Consider the following 13,414-nt stretch of genomic DNA (forward strand, 5'->3'; position numbering starts at 1 on the left):
TTTTTTTTCTAATCACAAATGCATGTGGGACTTTATTGAAAGCTTTTTCTGCATCTGTTGAGATGATTATATATATGGTTTTATTCTTAAACCTGTCTGTATGGTGTATCACAGAGTGCACGCATTTTAAGTGTGTTATGTGCGTGAGTGTTTTCCACCATTGGAGTTTCGGCAGCTGCCTGAATCCCTGTCGAGAGAGACCCTTCCTGTTGCCCCAGAAAGTTGCCTCGTGCTCCTGTTTTTGGTCAGTTCCCACCCTAAACGCCACTAACCCCCAACCCCACCCCCTGGCGGTTTTTTTGGGTTTGGTTTTTTTCCTTTTCTGTTTTTCCCCAGCATTGACGAATTCCACCTATTCTAGAACCTCCTTTAAGTGGGCTCGGGCGGTCCCTGAGCTCCGGGCCTGCCCGTTGCCCTCCGCCTGGTGCCCGGCCAGGGGCCCGCGCCGCGAGTCTCGCGCCGGTTCCGCTCCTTTGCCGTCTCTGGCCGCAGGCTGTGGTGCGGACGTGCCGTCCACGCCACGGTTTTGCTCCAACACGCATTTTTGAAGATAAGGTCCCGTCTTGCGTGTTCCCCGCGTGTCTGCCGTTTCCCCCAGAAAACCCAGTTTGTTACCATTTCGCTGCCGTCCGAAAATCTTTTCCTCAGCACGTTCTGGAGCGCAGGGCCGATGGCGAGAAATTCTCATTATTTCCTCTTATCCAAACGTGTTGCCACCTGTGCTGTTACAGGGTCTTTTCACTGGATGTGGGATTCTTTTTCTCGTCGCATTCACAGACAGACGTTGAGGCTGGTGCTCTGGCGCCATTGGCTTTGTTGTTCTCTGGCCACAGTGTTCTCTTCCTCTGGCCCGTTTCTAGACCATCTCTGGCTGTGGCATTTATTAGGGCAGCCTGACTGACTGTGGTGAGTCCAGGTACTGTGGGGTTTTTCTTTTTTCTTTTTAGGGCCACACCTGCGACATATGGAAGTTCCCAGGCTAGCGGTGGAATTGGAGCTTCCGCTGCCGGCCTACACCCCAGCCACAGCCCCGCCAAACCTGTGACCTACACCACAGCTTGCAGCATCGCTGGATCCTTAGCCCACAGAGTGAGGCCAGGGATTGAACCTGCGTCCTCAGGGGTACAGTCAGGTTCTTGACCTACTGAGCCACAGCAGGAACGCCCAAGTATTGTTTTCTTGAATTTATCTTGTTTGATGGTCTCTGAATTTATTGGGTCTGTGAATTTATGTCTTTTACTAAATTGGAGAAATTTTCAGCCGTAATTTCTCCATAGATTTTCCTGTCTCAACTTTTCTTTCCTTGCGGAAGTCCAGCTGCAGTTGCTGTTATCCTTTTGATACTATTTCACAGGTCCCAGAAGCTTGGCTCCCCCCCGCCACATCTCTTTCTGTGGTTTGAATTCAAACTTTCTGGAGTTCCCACCGTGGCTCAGTGGAAACGAATCTGCCTAGTGACCATGAGGACACAGGTTCGATCCCTGGCTTCGCGCAGTGGGTTAAGGATCCACTGTTGCCATGAGCCGGGGTGTGGGTCGCAGACATGGCTCAGTCCCGTGTTGCTGTGGCTCTGGTGCAGGCCGGCAGCTGTAGCTCCGATTTGACCCCTAGCCTGGAAACCTCCCTATGCCCTGGGTACCGCCCTAAAAAGGAAAAAAAAACCCAACTTTCTTTTGATCTGTGTTGAAGTTCACCGAGTCTTCTGTGGATGGCAAACTGCTAAGCCCACCCAGTGGATTTTTTATTTCAGAAGTGGCGTTTTTTGCTCAGGACTTTCCATGAAGTGTTTTTAAGGTGTTGTTTTAGGGCACTTTTAGGTTCTCAGAAAAGTCAAACATTCTGAAAACCTGGAGTCCCCAGGTTACATTGGGGTTCACGCTTGGTGTTGCCTCTTTTATGGGTTTGGGCAGACGTGTTCTGCGTGTCCCCCGCTGCAGCGTCGCCCAGGGCATCCCCCCCCCACCTCCTTTCGGCGCTGCCCCCGTGGCACATGGAGGTTCCCGGGCCAGAGGCTGAGTCGCAGCCGCGGCGGCCGGCCTCCCCCGCAGCCGCAGCCGCAGCCGCAGCTGCAGCCACGCCGGATCCTCTACCCCCGCTGAGTGATGAGCCGGATTCCTTTCCGCTGAGCCACCACGGGAACTCCCGATAGCTTCTTTCTACACCGATGTTTTCACCCTCCTCAAAGTCCTCCAGGCTCCGCTAGTCCATCCCTCCCCCAGCCTCGGCCCGGCAGCCACTGGTCTCTCTCCTTCCCCACAGTTTTGCCTTTTCCAGCCCCTTGCACTGTTGGACTCACGACAGCTCTTGAGCCGGGCTGCTCCTGGTCGCATCCTGCCCTCTGCTTCCCCGGCTCTGGGCACGGACAGCTCTCGCCTCTCCAGCGCATCTCACTGCCTGGAAATTCACGGTTGGTGGATCCATTCGGTTGCTTCCTGAATTTCCATTTTCAGCAGAGTTTCTCCTTCTCTGTCGAGACACGTCTTGGCTCCTGCACCTTGAGTGTGCTCTGGAGCCGTGTCACGACGGCTGCTCCGCGCCCCTTGCCTCTGGTCCCCCGTCCTGCCTGCCTCCTTTTCTCTTTGGGTGGCCCCCATTCTCAGTCTGGGTATGTCTGGTCATTATGGTGCCTCTGGGGCTGCGAGCGGGGGACGCGGAGAAACTCTGACGTTGGGTCTGCTGCTGTGGCAGGTCTGCTCTGCAGCAGTGGAACCGGCTGGGCTCCTCCAGGTCCCTGCACCCCCACCCCCGGTTGATCAGTCTGTCCACTTGGGCTGGGCTGAGGGCCCCAGCCTGCCCGTGATGCCCACTGCAGGGCCTCCCGGGCTTCTGGTCCCTGGGACCCAGGGCTTTGTCTGGGCTTCAGCTGCTCTGCTCTGTAGTGGGGCCTCGGCCTGCCAGGCATGAACTCACCTGCGCTCATCTCACTCCCAAGTGTGGCCTCCCTCTAACGTCTCCTGCGTTTGGTCGTGTTCAGTGCATTGTTTTATGCGCTTTCCCTCCAGGCAGAGTGGCCTGACCCCCAACCATTATGGGGAGGAGAACCACCTGCTTTGGGGAGTCCAGCTGGTGTGGTAAATACAGACCTTGGGTTCGAGAGGGATGCAGTCTCTCCAAGGCAGTGTGGCTGTGAAGGAGTGTCACGCTAACGGCGACGTCTGTCACAAAGAGTGAGGTTCTGGGCAGAGGGGGGAAGTGGCGACGTGGCACCCCAAAGCCAGAGTGTCCTTTGGAGACATCCGCGAGATGCTAGCCTGAGTGTTGAGGCGCGCGGTGCGGGCTGGGTGGCAGAGCAGGGTCTGGTGTGTGAACGGGCAGACTCGGCGCCTGAACCCGTGCTCCTGGAATCCGTCTGGGTGAACGCGCCTCCTCCTGTGTACACGTCTGCTCCCAGCTGCCGCTGGAGGTGCGTCTTGAACTTCTTGACGCGAGCGTCTTCCCTGCGGAGGCGTTGGGCCCTTCCTGGCTTGATCTTCGCCTGCACGGCTGCCCGACTGTGCGAGGTGCCCTGCACAGCTTTCCCTGCTCCTAACAGGCGTCTGGTCGGTGGCTCCTCTAGAAATAAGTCGCACTGATCTTTTCTGGACCTTTGATCCGTCCGCGTTTCAGCGGGTGCTCCCTCCTTTCCTGCTGCTTTCAGGGCCTGGCCTCCCCGTCTGGTGCCGCGGTGTCCTGTGACTGGCCTGTCCCCCAGGCAGCACCCCAGGGACTCACAGCAGCTCTGCGGGGTTCGTCTCAGACAGGCGCTGTTGTGTCAAGAATCAGTGGTGCCCGAGCCCAGTTTTCTTGCTCTGCCTGGGCCTCGGGGCACTTTCTCAGAGAAAACCGCCGTGTTTGAGCCGCCTCCTGGCCAGAACACGCGCTGGGCTCCTCATGTCGGGTTCTCAGGGGCTGATCTTCGGCGGGTGCCTCAGCTGCTGTCCTTTGGCTGCGGCCTCCTCAGCAGGGAGAGTCCTGTCTGGAATCGCCAAGCGCAGGAGACGGCAGCCTGCGCCTCGGGTGTTGCCGCTGGCACTCGGGTCCCGTGACTCGGTGTTGGGAGGCGGGGCGCTGTCTTCCTGAATGTGTTTTGGGGATTGATTGCGGTCCGGTTGCCTGTCCCCGCGGCTGGGCCTCTGACATCTGCTCTCAGGCCTGCCTGACGGTACAGTGGCCAGTCCTCTGCGTCCTCGGCTTCGGCCTCTTTCCAAATGTGTCCGTGCGATCCTGGCCTCACTCGCAAACCTGACTCCTGACACGGCACCTTGCTCTCCCAGCTGCTGAGCTTCCAGGGCTCCACTGCCCCCACCCTAAACCTGCAGCCTGTTACCTGCGCTGCTCTAGGAGAAAACAGCCAAGCTGTTGGAATCGTTTCAGATAAGCCCCCGACTGAGAGCGGGTCGTAGGGGTGCCCACGCAAAGCCTTCTTGCTGCGCCCGGCACCTCGGCCGCATCACCTGCCTATGTGTCAGTGGCTCCTGCTCAGGGACAGCTCTGTGAGCGGCTCTGGTTTATTGGCTGCTGGAGTGGCCTGGAGTTGAATTTCTGGGCTTCCCGGGGTGCGCAGCGGGGCTGCACCGCCAAGCCGCTGGTGAAGAGCTTGGCTTTAGAGTTGCTTTGCTGGAACTCGGTTAGTTATGTGCTTGGTTCCTTGTGCTGAGATGTTTGAGCCGTCATTTTTTTTCTCCCTCTCTCTCTTTCTTAAGGAGCAGAACTGTAGGGTAGGAAATATTAAAAGGAACGTTTTTATGTGGAAACCGGGTTTTGGTTAGCATTGGGCTTCACTTATCCTAAGTCAGCAAATAGCTTTCACTATTAAACTGTCTATTTTCTTGTTGTGGTTTTTAGAGACACGTAATGACTATTTTAGTAAAATGCTTACCAATCCCCTTTTTTTGATGTTAGGGATTTTTCCCATCGACTTAGAGGTATTTAGTGTGTTGTTCTTTCCACTAGAGCGGTGGTGCTTGGAAAGCCCGTTGAGAATCAGGGACTGTTTGTAGACGCTAGAATTCACGCCTCTGCTTGAGGGTCCCCTGCGTTGGTGAGCTTCAGCCAGGGAGGCCTCCCTGCCCAGCTCTTGGAGCTTCGAGGCTCCACCCCTGCTGTTCCTGCGCCTGGAAGGCCCTTCCTGCAGATGTTGGCTTGACCGCTCCTCCCCCGGTGAGGCCTCCGCTCCCTGTCCTTTCCAGACCCTGGGGTTTCCTGTCTGGTCCACACTGCCTAGCACCTCCGACGGTTCCCTGCCAGGAACTCCAGGCCCCGGCTGGGGCGGGGGTGGGGGGGGGACGGGGGCGGGACACAGCCGTCCAAGGCATGGACGGTGGAGGATTTGGAAGTTGCTTCTCTTTGACTTTTTCATGTGTTCACATCTTCTAGCAAAGTGCTCCTGTTTAGAATGAATGAATATCTTTAGTTTTTTTCCTAATTCTACTAGAGATTGTTCTTTGCAGAAAATCTGAAAAATAGAAAAAAGTAGTTTTAATCTCTCAGAGGTAATAAGTATTAGCATTAATATTACAGTTTATGTTCTTTCAGTGCCTGTAGTATATGGATATACACATGCTACAAATTCTGCCTCCTTGATCACATGGATGTGTATTTTTTACGTAGTTGAATCTTGATCTTGTTGCCTGTCATTTAGTTTTGTTCTTTTAAAGCTAAGGTGAAGAGTTCCCATTGAGGCTCACTGGTAGTGAATCAGACTAGCATCCGTGGGGACATGGGCTCAATCCCCAGCCTCGCTCAGTGGGTTAAGGATCCAGTGCTGCCGTGGCTGTGGCGAGGCCGGCAGCTGCAGCGCTGCTTCTGCCCCTGGACTGGGAACCTCTGTATGCTGCAGGTGTGGCCCTAAAGTAAAATACAGTAAAACAAAGCTAAGGCGAACCTGCTTGCACAGAAACCTTTGTCCACTGGTTGTGTTCTTAGGGTAGGTTCCTCCCAGCTGGCCTGGCGGGTCCCGAGGGACGGAAGTGCGTGAGGTGGCTGCAGTCGAGCAGTCGCAGCGATGGAAGCGCACTTGCTTCCTGGGGTCCAGGCCGCGCCCCGTGACGTATGTGCAGTTAACCTTCCTGGTTGCGCAGGGTTGGGGGCGCCCATCGCTTGTCAGGGTGGAGTCCACTTGTAAGCGGAGTCTGTTTAGAGGCGCGGAGCCCGGCGGGGACAGACACAGAAACTGCGTGGCCCTCGTCCCTGGGTGTGGTCAGCGGCGCGGCTCTGCGTGCTCCACTCGGTGTGGACGCGGCGTCGAGCACGGGTCTGCCCCTGGGCTCTCGGCTGCCCAGGAGCCCTCCAGGTTCACAGCACTGTCGGTTGGCCCTCGAGTCACTTACACACCTTGCCCACTGGCCTGCACGTGCCCCTGTCACGGCAGCAGCGCGCCTGTCACTGAGTCCTGACGGCTCTTCCAGCACCCTGACTACTTGAAGCGCTTGTCATTTGCTCACGAGACCCCCGGGAGGTTGGCACTGGGGAGGACGCCGATGTGGCTGGATGGCGTCTCGGCCGTGGCCCCACGTGGCCGTGAGCGCCGAGCTCTGGCTGCTCCGCACTCAGGCGCAAGCCTCCGTAGCTGCCCGTCTGCTCCTTCGGGACAGAGTCCGGTCAGGTTAGCGGGGAGCTCAGGGTTCCGGCCAGGGTCCCGAGGCTTGACGTGTATACAGGCATGTGGGTGGCCGGCGAGGGCTGTGCGGTGTGGTTTTGGTGCTGCTGTTTGTCACTGTTTGCACGGTTTCTCACCGCGTGTCCGCATCTTACTCCTCGGGCGCCTCGCCTTTTCACTTAACTCCCACTGAGCAGCCTTTTCACGCCTAAAGCCAGCTTTCTCCCCCCGCTTTGGTGGATAGCTGCCTCGTGTTCCAAAGAGTGGATGTTTCCTCCTGTTTAATCCCTTGGGGCAGCGGTGCTTAAACCCTTTGGGTCACTGAGGTGGGAAACCCTGTGCAGATGCGTCCCGACTTGTTTGGGTGCCGGGGCGAGGGGCGGGGGGCTTTGGACCTTCGGCCTCCGTGCAAGAGGGGCGGGCAGTCCCCGAGTGACTCCCGAGGAGGCCTCCTGGAGGAGAGAACCTCGGCCCCGCTCCTCGGCAGGTGCCTCCCGTCAGCGTCTCACCTTTATCCAGGGATTCATGCAAACGACAGCCCAGGTCTCAGGGGACGCCCCGCTCCACCAGGGGCACTTAGCTGTTGATCGTGGGGTGCCTGGGGCGCACGAGGAGAGGCCGAGTTTGGGGCCGCCTCTGAGAACCTGCGGGGTCACAGAGCTGCCTGCCTGTGGGTGGAGGAGGGAGTGTGCTGGGCCGGCGACCCGATGAGGACATCCTGGGGGCCTCTCTGCTCTGGGTCCGGGGGCTTCTCGTGGGGAGAGGAGCCTGCTTTTCCGTAAGAGGGGGAAGGCTCTCATCAGGGCAGACGCCCCCGCCAGGAGAGGCACATGGGAGCGGGCGGTGACCTTCCCTGTGGCCTCCAGGAAGGAGAGCTGTAAAAATAGAGTGAAGGGTCTCAAGCCGGTGGTGGCTGCAAGAAGCTATTGGGAGGCATCGAAATGCACCGTTTCCACGGGTGACAGTGCTTGTGGGGAAGGAGTGAGGCGGCCGGGGCTCTGGCCGGCGCCCCCTGCACTTCCGGGCCGAGAGGCGGCGGTGCCCTGGCACGGCCAGCTGGCCTGGTGCCCCCACGGCTGGCGCCTTGCCCCTGGGCTTGCTCCGTGTCCACCCTCGCCAGCCTCACCTCACTGCCCCCTGGAAGCAGCATCTGGTGCAGTGACAAGGTGGGCAGAGACCCCAGTGGGGGTTCCCGTGCTCCGACCTGGTCACCAGCAGAAACACCCCTTTGCCTGTCCCGGTGGGCGAGGCATCCGGAGATGGCATGTGTGCTCCTCCTGGCCCGACCCTGCGACTGGATGGACGAGTGTCCTCAGGAAGCTCGCCTGTCTTCTCAGACTTGGAAACCGCCTCCAGCGTCATCGGTACTTGCAACGCCGTGTGTTTCACCCACCTGAGCTGTGTGTCTGGGAGGGCGTCTGGAGGCTTCCTTCATCGCACGTCTAAAGGGTATTTTTAATTTCTTTTGGACAAAGAAGGTTAAACCTCTCTTCAGGTGTTGCATTTTCTGAGCCATTTCGGATGCCCGTTGAGCCCCGGAGGGAGCGAGCCTTGTGGACGCTCGGGCAGCTTCTCTGCCACAGCCTGTGTTCCCTGCTCTGCCTCAGCGCCACTGCGTGTTGGCTTGTCCCACTCCGATGACGCTGAAAGAGCTCTTGTGAAGCAGATTTTCTGTGTGTGTGTGTGTTTTTGTTTTGTTTTTTTGCTTTTTTAGGGCTGCGCCCGTGGCATATGGAGCTTCCCAGGCTAGGGGTCAAATTGGAGCTGCAGCCCCCAGCCTACACCACAGCCACAGCAACGCGGGGTCCAAGCCGTGTCTGCGACCGACACCACAGCTCACAGCAACGCCGGATCCTTAACCCACTGAGTGAGGCCAGGGATTGAGCATGTGTTGTCATGGATGCTAGTCAGGTTCATTACCACTGAGCCACGACAGGAACTCCGAAACAGATTTTTAAAAAATAAAACTCTCTGGAAAACTGATTCTGGTCCATGACTGTCAGGGTAAATTTTAGATGATCCGTTTTTGGGGGGTTTTTTGGGTTTTTTTTCTGGCTGTGCCCAAAGCCTGTGGAAGTTCCCAGGCAGGGATTAGACCCAAGCCACAGCCGTGACAACCTGCTGAGCCACTAGAGAACTCCTAGACGCAGAGCTTTCAAGCAGCCCGTGTACCTCAGGGTCTCCCTGGTCAGAGGCCTTGAGCTGAGAAGAGCGCCAGCGGGAGGCCCACTGCCCTTCTCCAGGCTGCAGCTGGTCCTCCCCTTGAAGGGAGAGCCTTTGAGGGCCACGGACCTGATCTTCTGCACAGTGCTGGGCATCCTTTTCACAGCCCCCCAGGAACAAGGCTGTCTGACCTTTGGATGCTCAGAGCGCCTTATCTTGAAACACTCCTAAAACATCAGGAGCTGGTCAGAAGTGCAGAGTCTCAGGCCCCCCGGCCTTCTGCATCGGAACCTGTGTTTTAACAAGACCTGGAGGTGTTTGGAAGCAGGGGCCTGGGCTCTGTTTACACAGCTGTGCCGAGGAGTTCCCATTGTGGCTCAGTGGTTAACCAATCCGACTAGGAGCCATGAGGGTGCAGGTTCCATCCCTGGCCTTGCTCAGTGGGTTAGGGATCTGGCGTTGCTGTGAGCTGAGGTGTAGGTTGCAGACGCGGCTCTGGATCCCGCGTTGCTGTGGCTGTGGTGTAGGCTGGCAGCTACAGCCCCGATTAGACCTCTAGCCTGGGAACCTCCATATGCTGCGGGAGTGGCCCAAGAAATGGCAAAAAAGACAAAACAATTTTTTTTTAATTAAAAAAAAAAAAGTAGCTGTGCCGATTGGAGGACTGGTGCCTGGAGCCAGGTGCCAGCTGCTTGAGTCACGTGCTGGGGAGTTTAACCCTTTCCCTTAACCCTAGGTGTGCAGGGAATGACAGACCAAAATCACTGCCTGGGAGAGCCACACGGTGGAGCGTGTGCCTTGTGACAAGTCACGTGCTTCAGAGTCTGATTTCTTTCATGGCTACAGCTTTTTCAGTCCTTTGTTGGAGCTGGCAAAGTCCTCAGTGATTGTGTAGTACAAAATTTAGAGGGCGGAAATTTTACTCTGAAATAGAAGGTCAGTCAATGCTGTATTTCACGAACATCGGGCAAGGCATTCATTCGTCTCAGTGCTTTTACTGACTCCGTGCCTGCCGTGTGCCAGGCCCTGCTGGACGTGCAGGGGACGCAGCAGCCAAGCAGACAAAGCCCTGCTTCCCCGAGCTTCCGCCAGCGACGTCCCAGTGTGGACGTGCAGGCTGGGAGGGGGCGTCCAGGCCAAGGGCCCCGCCGGGGCAGAGCTCGGTGGCTGCAGTGGATGAGGTGGGGGGCAGCGTGGGAGCCGTCAGAGCCGGGACGGGAGCCAGCCCCTGCGGATGGTGGGAGGACGCAGAGGAAGGCCAGGCCAGCGGGCACGCCGAGCGCTCACTGAGCACCCGAGCGAGCGAGGTCCTCCGAGCTTCGTGGAGAGGCCCGTCGGGGCTGCGCTGGACTCTGTCCTGGAGAGCGTCTGCTCATGGCCTCCCAGCGGTGGCAGGAGGCGACACTTGGAACGGTCAGGTCTCCACCCTCGCCTCTGACGGCTGGCGGGACTCTGCTGGTGGGCGTGAGGCACAGCCTTTGATCGAGCGGCGTGGGTCACACGAGGCAAATTACCTTCAGCGGAAACAGCCAGCAGCGCTTCTGGGAAACGCAGGTGAACGCAGTCACGTAAACGAAGGCGCAGCGTAAAGATGAGACGCGGTCGGAAAAAGTGAACGTCGGGAGAACCGGGAAGAGGTGCTTTGGGGAAGATACCAAGGAAAACAGGTTTTTCCCTCAGTCGTTAGAGTCGCAAAGAGTGTTCCTTCGTGTGTGTATGTCGGGGCGGAGTACGCATTTTGATCTGTAGCTCCCAGATTTTCCTTTCCGTTCGTAGCGACAGCAAACGGACCCTCAACCTTCAGCTTTTCCTGTGAGTGGGGGGTTGGGGGGCGCTCGCGGTTCTTTCTGGGGACCGACAGATGAGGTGCAGTCAGATGCCTGGGTGTGGGGCTGGGGAGCGTCACAAACCAAAGCAGAAGGACTCCGCCCGCGCCTGGCCCCCCCGACGTCCCTGTGGCCTGCGTGTGCGTGCAGCGCCTTGCGGTCTGAACCTCTGCCCAGGGGCCGAGAGTCCGGGGGGCGGACGGCCTGCCCTGGCCCGCAGGGTCGGTGCGTCTGTGGTCGGCTGTCACATTACTTGCTGGGCCGCTCAGAGGACATGGGCGTTCCCAGGCGTCGAGTCGAGAGAGACTCTGTTGTCCTGCTTGTTGTGTGGGTGAAGGTGCCGCGTTAACCTCCTGGGGTGTTTCCCGAAGTTACGTTCACTGTAACTTTCCAAGAATGGAAAGTCTTGCTCGCGGAGTGATGACTTGTACCTCTCAGGAAGGAGATCTACTTCCGAGTGCTCTGACCACTGGACGGCGAAAGAGGCTTCGCCCCAGGGAAGGGAGATGATGCCGTTTCGTTGCAGCCCAAGGCCAAGTCGCTTCGGCCTGCTGGTGGCTCGCAGCACTGTCCTGGTGAGCGTCACCACGTGCATTGGCCTTTCGGAGGCGCGCGGGCCGGGCAGGGTCTGCTTCCTCGGGTTAGATGAGCTTGCGTGGGGGCCGCGTGTGGCCCTGGGCACAGAAGGAGGAGGGGACCCAGGTGGGGCAGAGGGCGCAGGTGTGGCCTGCAGCTCACTGCAGTTCCGTCTCTAACAGGTTGGGTGTCCTGTGTCCTGGAGGTGGCAGGTGACGTTGTGCCCGGGGAGTGGCACTGCCTCTGGCGGCTCTTCACGCTGCCAGATGCCTCTGGGCCCGACCTTTACAGGCAGGCGGCGGGGACAAGGGGAAGCCGCGAGAGCTCGGGCTTGGGACCAGCAGTCCTGCCGCTCTTCCCCAGACCTCCTTTGTCGTGTGGGGTGCGGTGTTTACACACCCATTCAGTCTGGCACCTGTTTTGATTAACTTGAAAGTCTGTGCTGTCTTTGGAAGTTTTGACTTAGGTTAAATGGTGACTGTGAAGATGTTAGATCCCGGGTCATTTTTATTCCTCTGAACCCTACAAGTCAAAAATGTGCTTGGCTTGAAAATGTTCAAGTACTTGTCATTACTAAGGGGAGGAAAAGAAACGTACTCTCCCTTCCCCACGGCACCCACGAAAGCCGCCTCTCCTGAGGCCGCTGTGGCTCCGAGTCCCCACGCCCACCCCCCGCCTCCAGGCCCTGCCTCTTGGTTCCCACGAGGACGTGCTCACTCCAACCCTCAGACAAGGGAGGGGAGATGGAGCAGGGCTTTCTTGCTTGTTCTGGAAATATCCCCAGCACGGAGTGGGGACCCGTGGGCACACAGCCCCTACTTATTGAGGTGCTGTCGTAGCCACTGAGGAGGCTTTCAGTTTCTCTCTGTTAGCAAAGCCGAAGGGAGCGTCACCCACCATCTTTGTCACATGGAAGTACTTCGTATGATGAATTCCTAGAAATGGGATTCTTTAACATAGTTTTAAAATGTGCTTTTAAAATATGCCATCGCTTCTCGGCCTTTTGGCTAAGATCAAGTGTGAAGTATGCCCCCAACTAGATCCCGCTGCATTCTCTTCTTTACTGTTGTTTTTTTTTGTTTGTTTGTTTGTTTTTTTGTCTTTTGTCTTTTTTGTTGTTGTTGTTGTTGCTATTCTTGGGCCGCTCCCGCGGCAAATGGAGGTTCCCAGGCTAGGGGTTGAATCGGAGCTGTAGCCACCGGCCTACGCCAGAGCCACAGCAACGCGGGATCCGAGCCGCGTCTGCAGTCCACACCACAGCTCACGGCAACGCCGGACCGTTAACCCACTGAGCAAGGGCAGGGACTGAACCCGCAACCTCATGGTTCCTAGTCGGATTCGTTAACCACTGCGCCACGACGGGAACTCCTTTACTGTTGTTTTTAAGGGCTATAGAAGGGGAGTTCCCGTCATGGCGCAGCGGAAACAAATCTCAGTAGGCACCATGAGGTTGCTGGTTCGATCCCTGGCCCTGCTCAGCGGGTTAAGGATCCGGCGTTGTTGTGAGCTGTGGTATAGGTCACAGACAAGGCTCGGATCGGGTGTGGCTGTGGTGTAGGCCGGCAGCAGTAGCTCCGATTCGACCCCTAGCCTGGGAACTTCCATATGTCGCAGGTGTGGGCCTAAAAAGACAAAAAGAAAAAGAAAAAAAGACCCCCCCCCACTGCAGGGGCTCAGGCCACTGCGGAGGTGTGGGCCCAGCCCCTGCCCTGTGCAGTGGGTGAAAGGATGCTGCTGCCACAGCTGTGCCGTGGGTTTGATCCGTGGCTCGGGACTTCCATGTGCTGTGGGTGTGGCCATAAAAAATAAATGATTTAAAGATATAAAAAGTAATAAATTCCAGTGGTGAGTCGTGGATCGGTGAAATGTTTGTCTTTTGCCAGGAGTGCTTGTCATTACACTAGTAATAGGTGTTTTATAGAAGAATCTGTAGCTACGGTAAACATAAGTGCTTTTTAGATGTAAAGGAAAATCCTTCCGTATGAACCAGGTGGAAGAAAATCAGACGGTTCTCTTTCGCCCCCAGGTGACCCCCAGGACGGAGCCCCCCGTGGGCAGCGTCGGTAACAGTCTGGAGAGCGCCCTGCACACGTCCGCACATTCCACTGAGGAGGCGCTGCCCAAGAGGCCGGGAGGGAAGCACTGCAGAGGTGAGCCGTCGGGCCGCGGGGACCTGCGCGGGGCGCTGCCTACCTGCCTCCAGGTCTTTGTGCTCGCCCGGGTCGCGTGTGTTGGTGTGTAAATGCTGCACGTTCTCTGTGAATGTTTCTTG

General features: G+C 57.4%; 1 protein-coding gene and 1 long non-coding RNA gene across 7 annotated transcripts in view; one reads left to right on the forward strand and one right to left on the reverse strand.

Annotated features, from left to right (window-relative positions):
- The window catches only part of LOC146402146 (uncharacterized), a 345,416-nt gene that overhangs the window by 254,311 nt on the left and 77,691 nt on the right, over window positions 1–13,414 (reverse strand). The window lies entirely within an intron of this gene.
- ZCCHC14 (zinc finger CCHC-type containing 14) overlaps window positions 1–13,414 on the forward strand; it is a 73,175-nt gene that overhangs the window by 20,556 nt on the left and 39,205 nt on the right. For 5 of the 6 annotated variants that reach the window (XM_003126814.6, XM_084959261.1, XM_005664297.3 and 2 more), the window contains exon 2: window positions 13,169–13,292. The exons of the other annotated variant lie outside the window; for it this stretch is intronic. In XM_003126814.6, coding sequence (XP_003126862.4) covers window positions 13,169–13,292 — 124 coding nt within the window. The remainder of the gene's footprint in view (window positions 1–13,168; window positions 13,293–13,414) is intronic. 6 annotated transcript variants of the gene reach the window in all.

Source organism: Sus scrofa, chromosome 6 (assembly GCF_054392235.1).
Source record: "Sus scrofa isolate SSC_HxYL_T2T_F1_AM1 chromosome 6, Sscrofa_HxYL_maternal_Yorkshire_Landrace_v2.0, whole genome shotgun sequence".
NCBI classification, from domain to species: Eukaryota; Metazoa; Chordata; class Mammalia; order Artiodactyla; family Suidae; genus Sus; species Sus scrofa.